Source organism: Cavia porcellus, unplaced genomic scaffold, assembly GCF_034190915.1.
Source record: "Cavia porcellus strain 051 isolate PalLab524CR breed Dunkin Hartley unplaced genomic scaffold, mCavPor4.1 scaffold_7, whole genome shotgun sequence".
Taxonomy (NCBI): domain Eukaryota; kingdom Metazoa; phylum Chordata; class Mammalia; order Rodentia; family Caviidae; genus Cavia; species Cavia porcellus.
Window position 1 is genome coordinate 24,652,830 of NW_026947490.1, and position 21,128 is coordinate 24,673,957.

Here is a 21,128-nt window from a genome sequence, read left to right on the forward strand (position 1 = left end):
CTAGCAAGCTCCATGTTGTGAGTTCGATCCCCAGCACCAAAAGCAATAAAATAAAGGGCTGGGGATGCAGCTCAGCAGCACAGCACGCCTTGCCTGGCAAGTGTGAGGTCGTGAGTTTGATTCCCGGTACCAAAAAAAAAAGGATGAAAGAAAGAAAAAGCAGCTGAGCTGGGCTCAGGATCAGTGTCCTCATGCATTTTGTGCCCTGATCCTCTTGGGCCAGTGCCAGTCCAGCATAGAAGAGGGTTCAAGGACAGCATTCAGCTCCCATCTGTAACCTGAATTCACCACAGGCTGCTCCTGGCAGCGAGAGAGGCCTCAGGGCAGCTGTGAGGCGAAGCCCTGCTTGGCTCTGGCTTGGGGTGCACCTGCAGCCAGAGGGGCCAGAGGGGCTAGAGGGGCATGGGCTGTTCCCCAGGGGCTCCGGCATTCCCGCCTCTGCATGGGCAGCCGGGGTGTCCTGGGAGCTTGAGCAAGTCATAGGCCATCAGCTATTTCAGATGCCGGGCTCCAATGACACCCTGGACCCGGTGGGACAGAGGCAGCCCAGGAAATAAGAACCCTGCCCCTCACACAGCACAGCCAGCTACCCCTCCTGCTGAGTTCCCTGAGCCCAAAGGGGCACCTGTCCCAAATCCCAGAACACAGAATGGGGAAGGGAAGCAGTAAACTCATCCACTGTTCCAATCTGATTTTATTGAAAAGGAAACATACAAAAATCATGTACAAAAAAAATTAACCAAACATGTACAGAAAATTCATTCCGGTATCTACAGCAGCGCATGTACAGTATTTTACAGGCTGGGCCACCCCTCCCCGCTCCCAGACTCCTCCCTCCGCTGAGATTCCCCCCTCCCTGACACCCCGTGTCTTCCCTCCAGCCCAGCACTTCGCCCTGGGGACTAAGGCTGGGGCAGCTTCCGCCAAAATCTCCCACCCCCCAAATGAATGCCAGTGGTCACACGTGCTCTCTCTAAACCTATGAGATGAGACTGATGGGGACGGGGCGTGGTCACGGGCAGCGCACAGGATTCACAGTCTGGACCCCTCCTGGCCACCCCAGGGTGAAGGTGAGGCAGGCGAGCCCACCACCTGCCAGCCAGCTCCAGCAAGGCTGGGCGCCAGCATGGGGAAACCATCAGCTCCCCGCTCTGGCTCCAGGAGGCCAGGGGTCACATTTGGCTCATTTGTTCTTCACGGGCCCCCTCCCCAGGAGGAGGGGGGGAAGCACCAGGGGCCTGAGGCCAGGCCCAAAGTGAAGGAGCACCGGGGACCCCTCCCTCAGCGTCCCCCCTGCAGCTGGAACGGGCAGCCAGCACCAGCAGCCTTTCCTGAGATGGTGGTGGACACCGAGGAGGAAGAGGAAGAGGAGGAGGAGGAGGAAGAGGAGAAGGAAGGGGTGGTAGTGGTGGCGGCGGCAGCGGCTCAGTCCCCACCCCTTGGGGTCACCGCCGCCTTCAGATGCCAAGTCCTTCGACCCTCCTTCCGGGCACAAGTCCATCGGGGCACTGGAGCAGAGCCAGGCCAGGGCAGCTGCCCTGGGCCGCCCCAGAACAGGCAGGGCTGCTAGTCCAGTATGCTACATGGTGCAGAAAAAGTCCCCCGCGCTGGCCAGGGTGTCAGGAGGCGGGAGGGTCCTGCCCCCCAGGTCCCCGACGTCCACCGGGCTGATGCAGGCACCTAATTGGGCTCCATTTCAGGGACTCCGTGGGCCCTGGGTAAGGGCAGGAGTCCCATGATGAGATTGTACAGGACCCTCCAGGGGGACGGGCGGTGTCGCTGCTGCTCCTCTTGTCTCTACGAAAGACAGAGAAGAGAGGTTAGGGGGGACCTATGCTGTGACATGGCAGTGAGTGACTAGGACAAAGGGCAGTGAGGACCCAGCTCAGCTCCGAAACAGAACCACGCTGCCACCAACCCCCATCCAGCTCTCTTCCACCCCCAGGGCTACCAGTTTCCTCCTTAGGGACAGAGGTCACATTCTCATACAAGCCTAAGAGGGAGGGATGGTGGACGGAATTGACCACAGAGCACAGACCCTGCACACTACCCCATCCCTGTGTGCCAGGCGGGGAAGCCACACAGCTAACCTCTGGCTGAGCCTGCTCCCACTGTGTCCTCTTAAAGGCTGGCACGATAGTGGGAAGGGGGGCAGACGAGACGAGAGGTGGCAGGGAGGGGCTGGGCCTCCTTGCAGAGGCCTTGGGTGTGGTTCAAGTGCCCATGGCCTGCTCCTGGGCCTCCAGGACCCTCTCTGTTCCAAATCACTGATCTGGACCCTCACCCCGAGGAATTAAAAGCAGTACTAAACATGACCCGTTAGCTCCAGAGGCCCCTCCTGCTTGCCCTTGTCCCTGCAGGTGAGGAGGAAAGGCCACTTCCACAGCTGGTCAGTGAACGACCCTAACAACCACATAGGGACCCTGGCAGTAGATGCCTGGCACCAGCCCCTGCCACCTCCACACTGCCTTCTAGCTCCTGTGGCTGGGAGAAGGTGGCAAAGGAGGCACAGGTTAGAAAAACCTGCTATGATCAGTGGCTATGAAACGCCATCAAGCAGGCAGTCACCAAACACTACTAGTGGGGAGGGCGCCGCGCAGGATGGAGTCAGGGAAGATTCACCATGCACACGTGTGCTCGCCCTGACAGGGAGAAGGCATGGAAATAAAATCTGAGATCTAGCAGCTCAAGACCATAAATCAGACACGCATGTGTAAACAGGGTACTGTCTCTCTAGTGTGAGAAGCTGAAACAAAGTATGCATATGTATGTAAGAAACAGTGAAAACAATTATTCTCTGAGTTCGCTGAAGAGAAAGACTTGTGCCAGTACCGAACCCAGAAGTCTTGTGAATGATTTGGGGCCGACAATGCACAATTCATGTACTGCTGTTGCCCCTTGATTAACACGCTTTGAAATTATGTTTGTTTTTTCTCTGTGAAATAAAATGGCTTAAAAAAAAAAAAAGTCAAGATCTATTGTATTAAAAAAATCTGCCCTAATAGGGCACAGTGGCGCAAGCCTTTAATTCCAGTATTCTGAGAAGCTAAGGCAGGAAGCTTACAAATTGGAGCCCAACCTGGACAGTTCAGTGAGACTTTGTATCAGAATAAAAAATAAAAAGGGCAAGGGATGTAGGTCAGTGCAAAGGTCCTACATTCAATCCTCAGTCCAAAAAGAAAAAAATTGTTGATTCTGCATAGTATGCAGCAGTGAAAAAGTGGAAAGCACCTTAGCCTAGGACTGGGGTGTGAAGCCCTGCGGGGGCGGGGGGGGGGGCAGCTGTGTGAACTGGAGCGCACCGGAAGCAAAGCTGCAAAGCCAAGCCAAGCGCAGGCCAGAGGCCTCAGCGATTGTTCTGGCCCGCAGGCAAAGTGCCTGGACAGCCAGGGTCAGCACCTGCAGGGCACTGAGACAGGCCCGCGGGGGGGGGGGGCGGGGGGCGGGGGGGGGGACGGGGCAGAGCTCGGTGAGTATTTTTTATTTTGCTCCTCGCTGGGTTTTTTCCCCCACAAGCAAACAATGCAGGTGCCCCGTTCTGAGGAACCAAGCTGGGAGGTGGCTGCGGGGTGTTTGTCACCGAGGCGGCGGGGTCGCAGCCCGGGCGGGGGGGCCGGGGCCGCCGGGCAGCGGGGGGGCGCTGCGGCCGCGCCGAGCAGAGCGGGCGGCGGGGAGGCGGAGGCAGAGGCGGGCGCGGCCGCGGCGCGCTGCTGACTCATCCGCTATAAATAGCCCAGGATATAGGAGCCGCTCCGCCGAGCGCCGCCCTCAGTCCCCGCCGCCGCGGGCCACGGGAGCGCCGGGCTCTGGCCGCGACGCGCAGCACCAGGCCGGGCAGGGCCGTGCAAGCCGCGGACCCCTGCCTCGGGGGCTCCCGGGCACCCCGCCCGCCTGTCCCCGCCGCGACCCCGCCGCACAGGCCAGCAGCTGCCGCACATCTGGCGGGGGCGCCCGCTGCCCCCTCCCTGCGGGAAGTCCCACCTGCCGCCAGCCCTCCCCGCACTCACCCTCCGCTCGTACTGCGCGTTGAGGTCGTCCGCCATCCGCCGCAGCTGCGCCCCGATCTCCCGGGCCCACTGCTCCTCCTCCCCCCGGACTCCAGGGGCTGCCTGGGTGGGACCGCCCGCCAGGGCCTCCGGGGCGCTGGGCACGGGCGACTCTAGGTGCTGCTCGGCCGCTGAGAGAGGTGGCTGAGGACCTGGCGGAGGCAGAGGGCGTGGTCACCACCTGCCACCCTTAGCGCCTAGAGGTTTGCAGGGGGACCCAGGTCCCCAAGGCCTGCCTCTCCCTTTTCCTGGCCGCCCACTTTCTCCTCCGGGCTCCCCCCCACCCCGCCTCATTTCTAGCGATCCCTGCCTCTGGGGCCAGGTTTCTCAGCTCCTCCTCGATACAAATCAGAAAGCCAGAGAAGGGCCGGGGGAGGCGACCAGCTGCCTCCCTAGTCCTCCGGGCGGTCTAGCAGTCCTTACTCTTATCCAGCATGAGTACCTCTATTCCAAAATAGGGCCAGATCTTGCTGCTGTATTTGACAGATAGACAAACTGACACATACCCTCCTACAAGAGGCCAAGGTCACACAGGGATACAGTAACTGACCCCACCCAGAGTCACAAGCCTCAGGTCTCCTGCCTTCTGGTGTCCAACCGCAGCCAGGCCACACCTCCGGATGTGGCAGAGGCTGGGAGACCAGAAGGCCAGAAGGGCTGCCTGAGAGCCAGGCCTGGGGTTGGGATCCAGGAGATGCCTCCTGCCCCACCCCCACCCGGGCGTTTTGGCGTCCCTCCCCCTGGTCACAGCAGGTCCTGGCAGGAGGGCTCCCTAAAGCCTTTCAAACCAGGGCCTCAGTTACCACATCTGTGACACTGAGGCCCTGGTCCCAGGTGCCCCAGCGGGTGTCCAGGAACTGAGCTTGGGAAGTTTTCTCCTTCCTTACTGCCTGGGCTCCAGGGACAAAAGGGGGGTTGAAAAGGGAAACCAGGACGGTCACTCCCGGCTGCCAGGCACCACAGGGTTAATAGCCCATCAGGCAGGGGACCTTTAACTCTTCCCTCCCCAAGACTCACCCTTGCCCCAAGGGGACTTTCCCGACACAATGGCCCCTCCCCCCTTCCGTCTCTGGGGTTGTGGCCTGGACCAGCTCAGGCCAAAGAGATGCAAATAAAGGCAAAACGCTCCCTTCTACCTCCCCCTCCCCAAAGTCTGGAGGTGATGATCCTCCCACTCTGCCCACACTCCTTCCCACTACGATCCCTCGGGGATCTGGGGTGGGGGCGACCAGGCTGGGGGAGGGGAGCTGGGAAACAGCTGTTGCCCGAGGCCCGGAAAAGGCCGTGGGCTGCAGCTCGAAGACTGCAGTCAGATTCCAGGAGGGACTTCCCACCCGACCTCCCCCTCCATCCCCGTCTCCCACCCTGCTTCCTGCTTCTCTAAACACAAAGACCACACTGGCCACACCCTCCCAGTGGCCCTCCTCAGCTGGCGGCCTCCCTCTCCACCCCCACTCTAGTTCCTCCACTCTTGGCGACCCTGGCTTTCCCAGGCCGCTCATCCCAGCCGCAGGGCAGTCACTCACCGTCAGGGCGCGGGCCTCGGGGCCGGCTGCGAGGCCCCCTAGGCCAGCGGGGGCCCCCCAGAGCAGCTGTGAGGGCGGGTGGGGCCGTCGGGGCGCAGAGGTAGGCCGCGGGCAGCAGGGCAGGGGTGGCAGGGGCGGCCGGAAGGCCGGGCTCGCAGAGACCGCAGGACACAGCTGAGGGCACCAGGCGGCCAAGGGGGAAGGGGCGAGGGCCGTCGCGGGCCAGGCCCTCTACGGGCTCCGGAGAGCTGCCCTCCTGGCGTGCACGGGCCATGGCGCTCCCTGGAGCCTGCGGGACACAAGGGAGGTCATCGGGAAGCAGGGGCCAGGCCCCCATCGCGCACACACACTACCCCACTCACACTGGACCCCAATGGAGGAAAGTGGGTGTGTGACAGGGGACAGAGATGGCTTCACAAGACCCACCCGACTAGGGAATGACATAGGGCAGTGCTGGCCAGTAGGTTGGGGGAGATTAAGGTGATGGACAGGGAGGGCAGGGCCCCCCATGGAGAGGGGTTGTCTGAGCTTAGTGAGGGCCCTGCTATGCAAACTCCATGCAAACTCTGCTCCGGGAGTCGCGAGTGGGGACAACCTGCCCAACACAGTGACAGGCACGCAGGGCAGCAAAGACTTGCTTCAGACACATGGGACTCCCACAGGACATGTATGGGTTGTGTGGCAGAGTGCACCACACACACACAAGGACACCCACAGCACTGCCAGCCTGACTTCCCACTGGCACCCAGTGAGATGTCCCACTCAGGCACGCTACCACTCAGTACTCCAGGAACACACAACACACACACACCACACACTCCATCCCCACCGTCACAGGGACACACATGATGCACCATCACAAGCAGGAGTCTCCCACAGTCTCCCCCTCTGCACGCAGACACACCCCCAGGCCCCGGAGGATGCACACAGCCACACAGCAGACACATGTGCTGGGCACCACCAAAACACACCTGCACGTCACCAACTCAGCCGCCAGACTGCGTGTGGGAAGCAGACACAGGGACACATGTCAACAGAGCCAGACGCATTAACACACGCCGGCAACGACACCAGCAAAGCAGCAGACATCAGCCCTCCGCCCTCCCCTCCCAACCCCAAAACACTGTCACCAACTGTCAGCACCAGCACTGGAGTGCGCGCACACACATACACACACACCACTGCTAACTCTAATCCCGCGCAGCCCAACACAGGCACACACACACACAAACACACACACACCTAAAGCACTGGCAGAAAACACTAGTCTCACGTGACTGACATAAACACTACACACACGCAGCCACATGACACACATGAGCCAGCCGATCACAGTGACAAGCCTCTCAGACCCAGCATGCGCGCAGACACACACACACACACACAACTCAAGGCTGCCAGCAACACCGACTAAACGCACTGCGTGGACCCCACGGAGCTTCTGTCACCAGTTCTCGGGCAGCCAAGCCAAGCCAAGCGCAGATCGAGACAGACCAGCCCTCGCCACACACAACTCAGACACCTGGGCAGAAGGCACAGCAGCCCTCGGCCGCCAGGCACAGCGTCGCCAATACTGGCAGACACATGCCCCGGAGTCACACGAAGACCGTCACAGACGAGGAGGTCCACACAGGCCAGACGCGGGCACATGCTGACCCCGCACACTCGGGCATCACACACGGATAAACACAGGGATCTTGCTCAAACAACACAAACACATCACAACTACATACAGCGGCAAACGCTGGCGCCAGACCCGCAGACTCAGCCCGCGACAGACAACTCTCACAGAGCGCGCGCGCGCGCACACAGACACACACACACAGGTGCACCCCACCCGCCGACGACACAAGCCCACACAGACACGCGGGGACTCACGCAGACGCCCCGGCGGGTCACGAAGCCCCACATTCCTTCGGATTGACGCTACCACTCCCTGCAGACCCCAGCACAAACTCGGAGCCAGACACTCGCACACACCCAGGCGAGACACCTGCAGATCCACAACCTCGCACACGCGCGCGCTCCACGGCGGTCCCAGACGCCCCTCCGCTGTCACAGCCCCCCCACGCCGCCACGTGCATCTGCCCCGCCCGCCAGGCGAGCGCGGGGCCAATAACCGGCTGTTGCTGGGGCGCAGCCCCCGCCCGCAGGAGCCGCAGATTCCTCGGCCCGCGAGCCGCAAGCCGCCCCCTGTCGCCGCCCCCAGCGGGCACGCGCCCTGGGTGTGGCCGCCCCTTGGTGCCGCCCCCCGACCCCCTCCCCCCCGCCCCGGCTACGGGGACCGGGGCTACCCCGGGTCGAGTCTCTTCCCCGGGCCTCACTGGCCACCAGGGGGCGCTGCCGAGCCCGCACCCCATTGTTTGTAAACAAACCCGCCAGACCTCAGAGGCACCTGTGCGCCCAAAACTGGCGCCCGATGGCCCGAGAGCTTCCCGCGCGGCGGCCCCAGCCTTGAGTCCCCAGCAGAGGTGAGGCCGAGCGTGGAGTGAGGAGCGGGGCGCCCGCGCTGCTCTCCGAGTGCATGCCCGTCACCTCCTCCAGGGAGCCCGCCCGGCCTGGCCGATCGGCTGTACGGGGAAGAGGTACGGCGCACTCACCCTCACCCCGGGGGCATGAACGCGCCGGAGGGGGCAGCGAGCGGGGACGGGCCGCTTCCTTCAGGAGGGCGCGCCCGCCGAACGCCGCTGGCCGCGGCTGCTGCTGCTGCTGAGGTTCCGGCTGCCCCCGCTCTAACTGCAGTAGCGGCTCTTGTCGCCGCTGCTCGGGCCGCTGGCCGTCTGCGTCGTACCGATCGCCCCACTGCCGCCGCTGCCAGACGCCCGCTCGCATGTGGTTCGCGCCGCGTCTCTGGCCGCCCGGCGGATCCCGGGCCGCTTGGCGGCCGCCCCGCCCCGCCCCGCTCCGCTCCGCCCCGCCCCCGCCCGGCGGGTCCCACGCCCCGCCCCCGCGTGACGCCACAGTCCCGCCCGCCCGCCGGGGACAAGTCGGGACTTGCAGGCGCGGGCCGCGCCCCCTACATCCTTGCCGGGGGTTTCCCTGCAACCGGGGGCGGGGCAGGGCCTGGCCCGCAGCGAAGAGGCGCACCGACGGACAGCCGGACACCCTGACACACTGACACACTGACTGGGACCGACAGACAAGCACGGGGACCGCACGCAGGCTCACTGGCCGGCTGACGCTCTGAGGTACACAAAGTGACATGCTGACACGGCCGCGGCCCCACAGACGCACACGCACAGAAACAAGCACACAGACCAAGTCACTAGCAGGCTCCCCTGGACACACACAGACTGGGACAACGATAGGGACACGGAGTTGCACAGACACACTGGGGAGTACATGCAGGCCCCCAAACTGTGCTCACACGCATCCCCACGAGGCAGGCTGCCACCACACACAGGTGCTGGCCCAGGGACACAGTGACAGGCTGGTAGGAAGGGGGACCTCCTAACCAGGACCTCCAACCACTCTGCTGCACACAGACAGAGACACCTGTCCCAGGGACACTTGGACACAGAGTCCTAGCCAAACCACACTCCCACAGCAGACACACAGGCACCGCACGTGCTCCCCCCCCCCAAAAAAAAAACAGTGACACTGTCAGAAACCAGCCTCAGACACAGATCACTACAGACCCTGAAGAGACTGACCCTGGTGCGCCGCACAAAATCACACCTCAGCCAGGCTCCTGCGCCCCGGCTCCCTGATGGCACACACTCTGGAGCATCCACATCTGCCCGCGCTCCCCGCATATCTGCTGCGGACCCGTGGGAAGGAGGAAGCCGCAGGCACCTGGCACCACCAAGACATGCCCGGGCAGCCCCCGCACCCAATTCCACCCTGCTGCTGGTAGCTTTCTGTTCCCTTTCTCTTTTCAGTTTCCTATTGTCATTTCCCTCCCCTCTCTGACTGTTGACCTTCCCTCCCCAGCACTCTGGACTTCCATCCAGCTTGCACTTGCCATTCCTCTGCATCTCACCCAAACCAGATCCCATCACCAGTGGGCACGTCACTTCTGCTTGCCCAGCACTGGGCTGGCCGGGAAAGGATGGCCAACAGACCCGCCTGACCGCTGGCTTGTGTGGGTCCTCAGACTCAGCCTCCTCCAGGACCAGATGCTTATACTTCCCTAGAGCAACAGCAAATCCAAATCCTAGTGTGAAATCTCCCTTTCTAAATTTCCAAGAATAATTTAGCCTCCCTTCCTCTCTCTCTATTTCTCCCAAGGAGTTGTTTTGATTTTGGTTTTGGTGCAAAGATAGAACCCAGAGCTCTGGTGTGATGTTCCATACCTGTGATCCCAGCACCGAGGAGACTGGGACAGGAGGATCTCTGTGAGTTCGAGACTCCGTCCTGGGCTACAAAATGAGTTCAAGGCCAGCCTGAGTACATAGCAGAAACCCTGTCTCAAAAAGACCACCAAAAGGGGTTGGGGATTTCGCTCAGCAACGTAAGCACCTGCCTTGCAAGCAGGGGATCCTGAGTTTGATCCCCGGGACCGATAAAAAAAAAAAAAAAAAAGAGGGAGACAGAACCCAGAGCTCCCTAAGGATAGGCACACAGCTGTGCCACAGAGCTTCATCCTGGCCTTTCCAGGTGCCTTTCAGATTGTCAGCAGCAAACAGAGGACTCTGGAGCAAACCTGAGGCTGATGCATGCTCTGCCCTGGCCATCATGGAGCCACAACACACACACAGTCTTCCTGCTTTTTATTCAAGCTTATTGAGATATATTTACACACAATGAAAGTCATTCTTTGTAGGTGTACAGTTTGATGAGTCGTAACAAAAGTGCACAATAATTTGCCATCGTGGTTGTTTATCTGGTTTTTTTTTTTTTTTTTTTTTTAGTGCTGGGAATTAAACTCAAGGCCTCAGACATGCTAGGCCACGGTCCTACCACTGAGCCACTGAGCTACATCCCTAGCCCTAGACCACAATCAATGAAAATATATACTGTTTCCATCCTCACATTTATTTCTCTGTAATCATCACTTTCTGCCTGCAGCTTTTCTTTTCTTTTCTTTATTTAGACAGGATCTTGCTATGTAGTCCAGGCTGGACTTGAACTCACTGTGAAGCCCAGGCTGCCCTCAAAATCACAGTGATCTTTCTGCCTCAGCCTCCCAAGTGCTGGAATTACAGGCATGTGTCACCATGCTCACCATTACTTATAGGTCTTGGCCACTTTTTTTTTTTTTTTTTTTTTTTTTGGTCTGTTTCCTTTTTATCGGTACCAGGGATCGAACTCACGACTGCCTTACAAGGCAGGAGCTTATGCTACTGAGCTAAATCCCCAGCCCCTGCTTTTTTGTTTTGTTTTGTTTTGTTGGCTGTTTTTTTTTTTTTTTTTTGAGGGTTTTTTTTTTTTTTTTTTGTCTTTTTCCTTTTCATCGGTACCAGGGATCAAACTCACGACTGCCTGCTTGCAAGGCAGGCACTTATGCCGCTGAGCTAAATCCCCAGCCCCGAGGGTTTTTTTTTGTTGTTGTTGTTTTCTATTTTATCGGTACCGTGGATCGAACTCATGACTGCCTGCTTGCAAGGCAAGTGCTTATGCCGCTGAGCTAAATCCCCAGTCCCCTTGTTTAGTTTTTGAGCCAGGATCTCTATGTGCTCCAGGTCAGCCCTGAACACATCATAGAGCGTGGAGCTCAGTATGAAAGTGCATGCATATCAGGGGCTGGGGATTTAGCTCAGCGGCATAAGCGCCTGCCTTGGCAGTCGTGAGTTCGATCCCTGGTACCGATAAAAAGGAAAAAGACAAAAAAAAAAAAAAAAAAAAAAAAAAGAAAGAAAGAAAGAAAAAGTGCATGCATATCAAACATGAGGTAAAGAAAAGCGAATATATATATTAAAAAATATATATATTAAAATATATATATATATATAAAATGAAGTAGGGATGGCAATATAGCTCAGTGGTACAGCACCTGCCTGGCAAGTGTGAGGTTGTGAGTTTGATTCCTGATACCAAAAAATAAAACAAAATAAAAATCCAGCTAGGTGTGATGGCCCATGCCTATAATTCAAGACAGGAACATGCTAGGCTCAAAGCCAGCCCAGACTAAATAGTGGGACCCTATCTAAAAGGAAAATTATATACTGGGTGTGGTGGCACATGTCTGTAAATCTAGTCCCTCAGGAAGCTGAGGCAAGAGGATTGCTAGAGCATTGAAACCAATTTGGGCTACATAGTTCAATGCCAGCCTGAACAACATAGCAAGACCATGTCTCAAGCAACAAACTAACTAAATAAATAACTAAAAAATAAAACAAAATCAAGAAATCAAGGAAAGTGAAAAGAATTTATTACTGTATAGTGAGTGGATAGTACATTTCAAAAAAAAAAATGTGTTTCTGCCAGCCCTGGCGGTGGATGTCTATAATCTCAGAATTTGGGAGGCTAAGGCAGAAAGATCACCATGAGTTCCAGGCCAGCCTAGGCTATATATGGTATTGAGTTCAAGACCAACCTGAACTGCATAGCAAGACCCTGCCTCAATAAACAAACAAAATAAACATTGACAAAAGAACCCAAAGATATATTTCTGGCTATATATCAAGTTCCAAGATGTTTGAGAAATATTACTTTAAACTTATTAAATGAGATCACACATGGAAGTCATTCTGTGTAGTATCTGCACACAGTAAGTGCCTAATAAATGTTTGCTGTCGTCAGTATCAGTAATTACTGTCAGGGCTGCCAGGGCCTGACCATGCAGTGTAGAAGCTGGGGGTGAGGTGGGTTCTCTGCTGGCTCCTGGTGCAGCCTGGATGTCATCCCCACCAGCTGGGGCCCTCAGGTTGCCCAGTGCAGGACCCAGAGACCTGCTGGAATATAAGCCAGCCACCAGGCCATACGCCCCATAATCCTAGTCTGTAAGAAGGCTGAGGCAGGAGGATCACCTTGAGTTGGAGACCAGCCTGGGTGGATAGTGAGTTCAAGGCCAGCCTGGACTATAGCAAGACCCTGTCTCAGAGAAAATGCATGGGACAGACTTGATGGCCGGAGGTGGCAGAGAGGGGAAGAGGCCCTTAGAATCATCACAGTCCAAGCCCTTCCCACTACCTGACCCTGCTCCAAAGCCTGCCAGCCTGTTGCCCTAAGCTGGTGGCCTCATGGTCTAAGGGCATCAGTAATAAATGAGCTCAAGGAGTTCAGTGGGAAGTGATAACATGGGAACTGGGGCTGACTGGCACTGAGCCTTCTCTAGAGCCCTACAAATTCAAATTTAAAACCCCATGCGTAGTGACATAAATTTTGTGGCCTTAGGATCAGAGGGAAACAATAGGCTCTCTCTGTTTGCTTCTACCCCCATCTCATTTTTACTGTCTCTCTCTCTTTCTGACTCATTCATTCATTCATTTTTGGAGCTGGCCTTGCTATGTACCTCAGGCTGTCCTTGAAATTGGGGCAATCTTCCTGCCTCAGCCTCTCTGGTCCAGCCTTAACAATATTCTTGAGGGATCAAGGGGCTTCCTTGTTGCTAGAGTTCTTGGAGGAACATTTCGGGCCTCTGGCCAAGCCTGCCCTGTGCAACCCTGCCTCTTACCACTGCTCCTCTGAAAGGAGACAAGGATTCCTGAGCTCCTAGGGGTCATAGGTCCCTCTGCTAGAGGGTGACCCACAGAAGTAAACAGAGAGAGGCTGGAAGCTTCCAATGGGGGAGGGGAGGGAATTCCACAGAGCCAGAGAGACCAAATCCTGGGCAAAGAAGGGGGCAGGGCGGTGCCTGATGGTGGGGACTTTTGAGCTTGAATGATTCTTTGTCTTAGGAGCTGTCATGGGCATTGTAGGGGGCTGCATAGAACCCCTGACCTCTCCCTACCAGATGCCTGAATCAGTCCTCCCCTTTGAGTTAACAACCACATCCCCAGGTAGTGCCAGGTATCCCCTGGAATAGGGTTGGAGTGGCTACACTGCTCCCAAACAAACAAACAAAAAAACCTCTAAAACTTTGTCCAGAAGAGTAACCTGACAAACTACTGCCAGGGGTGGAGGCCTATGCCTGTGACCCCATCCGCCCAGGAGGCTGCGGCAGGAGAATCACGAAGTGAGCCCAGCTTGGACAATTTAGCAAGAGCTTGTGTTATAAATTACAAGTGAGCCGGATGTGGTGGTACACACCTGTCATCCTGCCACCCTGGAGGCTGAGGCAGGAGACTAACCAGTCTGGGCAACACAGCGAGTTCAAGAGTCATTTGGTACTGTACAGTGAGACCTTGTCTCAAAAACAAACAGAAAAAATCCAAGGGGGTGTTGGTGTGGAGATGTAGCTCAGGGCAAAAGCCCTGGATTCAACCCCAGTACTACAAAAATAAATGGATAAATAGAAAGGAAAGAGGGCTGGGGAATTTGGCTCAGTGGTAGGACAAGGGCTGAGCATGAGCAAAGCCCTTGTTTGGATCCTCTGCTGTGTAAAAAATACAACAAACTAAACATGTAGCAAGGCTTCCTTAAAGGAAGCAAAAATCATCCCTGTTCGAGAACAAGCTAGGCAGGGTCCTCACAGCTGTGCAATCCCCAGCTTGCATGGTGGTGGTGGATGGGGAAACCAAAAGAGCCTGGGCTCTGTCTGCAGGCCTGGAGTTCAATCCCAGCCCTCCAGTTCTGCCACCTAATGGCTGTGTGCCCTTTGGCAAGTGTTCAAAGCTTGTGCCTCATTGTATCTGATTTGAGGGAGTAAAGGCCACTACCTCTTAGAATCCTGCAGAGAACGTCAATAAAGTATTGGGTGGAGCGTCTCTGCCTAGAGTCCCAGCACTCAGGAGGCTGACACAGGAGGATCTTGAGAATTTAAGGCCAGTTTGGACTACACAGCAAAATCATTGGGGCATAGTGAGTGGTTAATATATGTCACCCATCATTACTACTATCAGGGTGGGAGGCCAGCAACTGAGAATCCTAAGAAAAACCTCCAACTAGGGCCCTCAACCTCGAGCAGGGGTCTCAAAACGGTGGCCTGTGGGCGGCCACTCGTGTTTTGACTGACCTATGCAGTTTCTCATTTGAAACATTAAAGTCTCTCCAGGGACTCAGCACAGTGCAGTGAAAAAGCACCCAGACTCTGGAGCCAGCCTCCCTAGGTACCGGTGATGACCTTGAGTAAGCAGCTTCCTCTTTTTGTGCCTCAGTTTCCTCTTTTGTATCAGCAGGACCAGCAGAGGACCAAAACTTTCAGGAAGATGCATTGGGTTGCCATCGGTATCAGGATTAGCCCGGGGGCTGGCGTCGCACAAGTGCTGAGCACCGGCGTCCGGGTGGTTGCTGCCGGGACCTGGTCCGCGGTGGTGAAGTAGATGTTGTGGCACGGAGAGCAGAGCGTGCGGGAGTTGGGAAGGACTTAACTTTTCACTGTAGGGCCTGGGTCCTGGCTGTCCGCGGCGCGGCGGGGGCCTCCTGGGTCCCAGGCCTGCAGGCCTGGAGGCCGGACCGAGCCGGGTGGGGGCTGGGCCGAGCCGCGGGCGTCCGCGGGGTCCGAGCGGCCGGCGCGCGAGTGAAGGTTACCGCTTCCCGGCGGGGCGGGGGCGCGCGCTGTTGCTGGGGTCTGCGGGGCCTGCCTGCGCCCGCGGCCCCCCTCCTTCCCGGCCAGCCAGTGAGCGGTACCCGCCGCCGTTGCCAGGGGAAACTCGCCGCCCCGTTACCCAGCAACAAGGCTGGCCCAACCAGGCGCGAGGACCCCCAGGCCCCGCCCGCCGCTGCCCACCGCGTGCCCAATGCCAAGCGGGCAGAGCCGGCCCGGCTCCCGGAGACGGCGAGCGCGTTCATTGGCCGCTGCCGTGTCCGCCCGGATCTGGGGGAGCCCTCGGCGCGGGGGGCGGGGAACCGGGCCCCGGGGAGCTGCCGGGCGCGCGGCCCAGGCCGGCTGGGGTGAGGCCCCGGCTGCGCCTGTCCACTTGCTCCCCCACTCCTCTGGGGACTGGGATGGGCGCTTGGGGCCGCGCGTCCTCCGGGAGGGTACCATGGAGTTGGCCTTGTGGAGGTGGCCGCCAAGGGCCCCCCTTCCAGGAGACCTGTGCATCCTGACCCTGTGAAGACGGACTGGTTTGGCCCCACCCCCAACAGGGCTCGACCCTGGTGGCTTTTAAAAATAGGGAGCCTTCCTAGAGGAGAACCCAAGTGTCCTGGCCCGAGCAGTGTCCTGGCACTAAAAATAGGGGCACCTCCTCCCCAGGAAGGAGCCAGGCAGGTCTGGACTCCAGGAAACAAGGATATGAGTCCCTTTCCCCCAGGGAATTTTGGTGTCCCAGTTCCAAGAAGTGAAGACTGAGCCTCCCTTCTACGAGGTAGGGGGCGGACCCAGGCTTGTCCGGAGTGTCCCAGGCCCACAGGGACACCAGGCCTTTGGTTCCAGGTCCAGAGAGGTTTCCCAAGGCCAGGACACCCTGGCTTCAGCAAGTGGCCGGCCCAAGGTGCAGACCGGCACCCAACCTTTCTCCAAGGGCCCAACTTGTTGATTTCCTGGGCTCAGGACATCTGACCTCTCAGCCCTTTTTTACATCTTGGCACCCCACTTGGACTCTAAGACCTGGTTCTCAGCACCCCCACTGCCAGACACCTGGCGCGGTGACTCAGCCCCCTGCCGGGGTGGTGGCAGTGGGGGTTGGGGATTGGGGTTCTCGGTGCCAGACGGTGTCAGACTCTGGGATGCCCAAGACTCAGGGCCTGGAAGGTCAGCCTCTCAGTAGCCTTAGTTGGTCACTATGGATCAGGGCTAGAAGCCCCTGGTCCCTAGGGATCCTGAGGTACAGCCTTAGACCCCTAGAGATAGCACCCGATTCCTCGGCCCCATCCCTGGGAGAGCCCAGGAGAAAACGCAAGCTCCAGATCTCAGCTCCTGACCGCGCAGCGACCAGGTGCGGCCCGCCCCCGCTCTGGTACCTGGGGGGGCGGAGTCGAGGATTACTCAGCCTCCAGAATGAGTCGATGACATCATCCTGGGGGGGTTGACTAATGGCCGCGCTGGGGGGGGCGGGGAAGTTTACCCGGTAACAGCGGCTGCCGCGCGCCAGGCCCCGCCCCCAGGAAGGATTGGAAGGGGGAGGGATTACACAAGCACGTGTACACCAATGCACACACACAGGCCTACCCTGCGTCCCCTCCCCCAGCATCCCACATCGCACCCAGCTTGTCCTCTCCAGTGTGTGTGTGTGTTTGTGTGTGTGTGTGTGTGTGTGTGTGTGTGTGTGTGTGTGTGTATGCCGGAGAGATTTCTGTAGGACTGTGGTCAGAGTGCTGTGTTAAGAGACTGGCATATTAGGCTGGTGGTTATGTCACTGTGCTAATGTGTGTTACAACTGTGTGTTCCCATGATGTATATGTCAGCACACTACATGTGTCACAGTGCTGCATGTGTAGGAAGATGCTGTGACAGTGTTAGATGTCAGTGCATTACTGCCTAATTTTCTGATGTGTCGTGTGAGTGTGGTGGTGTACATCAGTGACGTGGTGTGTCCTTGTGATTGTGTTTTGTGTGGCACTAAGATTGTGTGCCACAGTGTTGTGTGTTAGTGGGGAAGTTTGCAAACACGTTGCGTCACTGTACTCTTGTATTACAAGTGTGTGTGGTTGTGCCTACAATGTTGTGTGTCAGTGTAGTTGTGTCTGTCATCTAATTGTGTCTGTAGGAGTTAGGGACTTAGTTCAGTGGATTAAGCCCTGCTCTGCAGTTCAAACTGGCCTTGAACTCACTTTGTAGCACCCCGGGCTGGTCTTGCACTCATAACAATCCTCCTGCCTCAGCCTCCCGAATGCTGGGATTACAAGCATGCACCATCACGCCCGGCCTGTGACAGTGGGATTGTGTGGCTGTGTATGTGACGCCGGGATGCTGAGTTTTGTCAGTAACACTGTGTGCCTGAGACGGTCACTGAGTGTATGTGAATCTGTACCTGCATGGTCAGGGCAGCATACTTTTGTGTCACCATAGGATGATGTTGTGTGCCCACAGATCAGTATGCACATGTTCAGGAGTGTGTGTGCAATCTCATGTCTCACTGTAGTTGTGTCCCAGTGGTTGTGCCACTTCAATAGTGTGTGTAGCACAACCACTTGGGTGTGGGCCTGTGAGGTATCACTGTGTTTGTGTATGTCCACGGTATTGTGTGTGTTCTTGTGTGTCATGCAGTATGTGATGGGGACCACATGTGCCCCAGGAGTGCTGTGTGTCACTACGATGACTGTGAGTCTGGGCAGCTCTGTTGTGTCCCAGGACTGTGACTATCACTGAGGTTTTGTGCGTCTGTGTGATGCTCTGTCCTTGCCTGTTCCTAGGACCGGCTGTGTGTGTCATTCTGTGTGTCACTGTGATCGAGTGTGTGCGGAGGGGCGATGTTGTGTGTCCCCGGGACAGTGCGTGTGCGCGCGCCGCCGTGATTGTGTGTCAGCGTGCTTCGCTAGGTGTCGGGGGAAGGTGCGCGTGTCTCCAGGCCTCCTGCCCGAGAACAGCGGCGCTGCTCTCTGATTGGCTGCCGCCGCGCCAGTGAGAAGCTCCCGAATCCTGCGGTAACTTGGTAACTTGGTAACCGGCCCGCGCTGCCGCCGCCACCACCGCGGGGAGGGGGGTTGGGCGCGGCGCGGCCCGGCCCGGATCCGCAGGGTCCGCCCCTGCGGGCGCCACTCACCCTCGCTTTCCATCTCCTCTGCATCCCAGTCCCCTACTCGGACTGCATCTCCCTCTCTACGGAGTAGCTCGCCTGCTTCCCGCATCTCTGCTACTCCATTGGTCTCTCACTGTCTCAATCTTTGTCTCTCAGGTCCCAACTCTTGTTTCTTCCACCTGTGTCTCTCCTCTCAGCCTTAACAGGGACGTCAGTTGGGCGAGGCGAGGCGGTGCACGCCTATAATCCCAGCACTCTGGGAGGCTGAGGCAGAAGGATCTCAAATTCTAGTCCAGTCCGGACAATTTAGCAAGGCCCTGTCTCAAAATAGAACATCAAAAAGGTCTGGGACTGGGGCTGGGGATTTAGCTCAGCGGCATAAGCACCTGCCTTGCAAGCAGGCGGTCTTGAGTTCGATACCGATAAAAAGTTAAAAAAAAAAAAAAAAGGTCTGGGATTTAAAGAAAAAAAAAACCCAAGTCTGGTGTTGTAGCTCAGTGCGAAGATCCTGGGTTCAATTTCCAGTATCTGGAAAACACAGGCCAACATCTAGCGTTCTCTCTCCTTGTCTGAGTCTCTTTGTGTCTTTCTGACTCCTTCATTCTTGTCTTTCTGTTTCTCCATCTGACTTGCCTAGACTTTCTCTTTAAATCAGTCTCTGTCGGAATCCCAGCATTCAGGAGGCTGAAGCAGGAAAATTGTTGCAAGTTCCAGACCAGTCTAGGCTATAAAGTGAGCCCAAGGCCAGCCTGAACTTCACAGAGACCTGTCTCAAAACAGATAAAAAAAAAAAAAAAAAAAAAAAAAATCAGTCTCTGGCTCCCTCTCCATGTTTGAAAACACTTACAACCTGCGGAGAGGCCGGCCACCGTCCCCGTCCGCCCTTCCCTGCAAGCCCCACGCAGGGCAGACGCCAGGAAGGACTTCCCGCCCGGGCTCAGCACGGGAGCTTTATCGCTCGGGCCAGGCGGAGGCCGGAGGCCCCGCGGCTTCCGGAGGCGCCCAGGCGGGATGAGCTCACAGCGAGTTGGCCGGGATTTCATCAGCTTCCTCTGCCCAGGCGCCCCCGCCGCCTCTCCCTGCGCGGGCCGCGCGAGCTGATCCGCCGGGCGCCTGCTGCCCCCGCGCGGCGAGCCGTGGAAGCGCCGGCGCCCGAGGAAGCTTGCTTCTCCCCTGGTACACCTAGGAGCCCTTTTGGACGCCCCAGGATCCTAGGAGGAGGAGGAGCAAGAAGGAGAGGAGGAGGATGAAAGCGAGGAAGGGGAAGAGGAGCAAGAGGAGGAGGAGGCGGCTTTCTCATTTGAGCGGTGCTGGGCACAGAGCCCAGGGCCTCGGAATGCTAAGCACGCATTTTGTCCCTGTGCTGTGCCCCCCCCCCAATATGGACTATATTAAATCCCATTTGAAATTGGGGATCTAGGGGCAGAGAAAATGGCCACCTAAGGTCACACAGCTGGTGCACCGCGCCTTCTGGTTCACATGGCAAAGAGGATGCTTATAATCCATCACCAACATGTCTGCGACTAGTGCCTCTTACAGGTGTCGCTTTGGAGGCCAGCACAGTCTACGGGCTGGTTGCAGCTGTGAACCAAAGTCACCCAAATCCTGACTTATTGGGGCTGGGGGAGACAGAAATGCATTGACAAACATAATTCAGAATACAAAGAATCTTCAAGCCCAGACCACTCTTGTAATCCCAGCACTCAGGAGGCTGAGGCAGGAGGATCATTGTGAGTTTGAGGCCAGCCTGGACTTACAGAGTGACTCCACAGCCAGCCTGAACTGCATAGTGAGACCCTGACTCAATAACAAAACAAAATAGTTGGGGATATAGCTCAGCAGCACAGGCACCTACCTGTCTGACAAGCACAATGTCCTGAATTCGATTCCTGATACCCACCCAAAACAAACAAATCATGTTAAATGGGAAAAGAGGGGATGGAGATATGGCTCAGTGACAGAGTTCTCTCACCTGGCATACATGAAGCCTTGAGTTCCAGTACCACAAAAGTAAGTACAAATAAATAAAATTTAAAAACTTTTAAGGCCAGGTATCATCATGGAGCATGCAGACAATTGGGAGGCTGACGCAGGAGGATTATCACCATTTTGAGGCCAGCCTAAACTTCATAGTGAGACCCTCTCTCGAAAAACAACAACAAAAAACAAAAAAAATTTTTTTGAGACAGGGTCTCGCTCTGTAATTCAGGCTGACCTCGAACTTACAGCAATCCTCCTGCCTCAACCTCCCGAGTGCTGGGGTTATTTGTACCACCACACTGAGCAAAAGCAAATTTTTTAAGTAAAAATAAATAAATAGTCCTAGGCTAGGGGTTTAGCTCAGTGGCACAACTGCCTGCCTGGCAAGTGGAAGGTTGTGAGTTCAATCCCCAGTACCAATAAATAAATAATCTTAGCACTTCGAAGAACAGGCTGAAGGATTGCCAGTTCAAGTGCAGCCTGGATGCTTTAGTGACAGAGTAAGACCCTGTCCCAAAAAACAAAACACGGGCCAGTAAAATGGCTTGCTGGCACAGTGCCTGCCTGGCAAATTCAAGGTTCTGAGTTTGGTTCGCACTACTGAAACAAAACAAAACAAACAAACATAAACACAGAGAACTGCGATATAGCTCAGTGTGAAGGCCCTGGGTTCAATTCCCAGTACCACAATAAACAAATGGGGGTCAGAAACATGATTGGTGGGGGCATCTAGGATGAGCTGATGAGATAATGCATGTAATGAAGTGAGACAAAACTGGTTTTGGGGTTTTTTTGTTTTTTGTCTTTTGGTGGCACTAAGGATTGAACCAGGGAGTCAGAGTACTGGATTGCAATCTGAGCACTCTCCTTTTTGTAGTGAGAATTGAACCCAGGGCCTTTAGACTGAGTTACATGCCCTTTTAAAATTAAAAAAATAAAACATGAGACAGGATCTTGCTAAGTCACTAAGT

General features: G+C 56.6%; 1 protein-coding gene across 6 annotated transcripts; it reads right to left on the bottom strand.

Moving 5' to 3' along the window:
- Nucleotides 1–676: 676 nt before the first annotated feature.
- On the bottom strand, nt 677–9,247 carry Bbc3 (BCL2 binding component 3). 6 transcript variants are annotated; one of them, XM_063252966.1, is made up of 4 exons: nt 9,226–9,247; nt 5,573–5,861; nt 4,008–4,198; nt 677–1,797 (listed from the first exon to the last, which is right to left on the bottom strand). In XM_063252966.1, exons 2-4 carry the CDS (start codon nt 5,844–5,846, stop codon nt 1,681–1,683), a joined length of 582 nt encoding a protein of 193 aa, XP_063109036.1. In that variant the 5' UTR covers nt 5,847–5,861; nt 9,226–9,247; the 3' UTR covers nt 677–1,680. The 6 variants fall into 6 exon arrangements, with proteins under 6 accessions (XP_063109036.1, XP_063109038.1, XP_063109040.1 ...); XM_063252968.1 differs by lacking the exon at nt 9,226–9,247 and adding an exon at nt 8,173–8,460; XM_063252970.1 differs by lacking the exon at nt 9,226–9,247 and adding an exon at nt 7,581–7,759.
- Nucleotides 9,248–21,128: the final 11,881 nt, after the last annotated feature.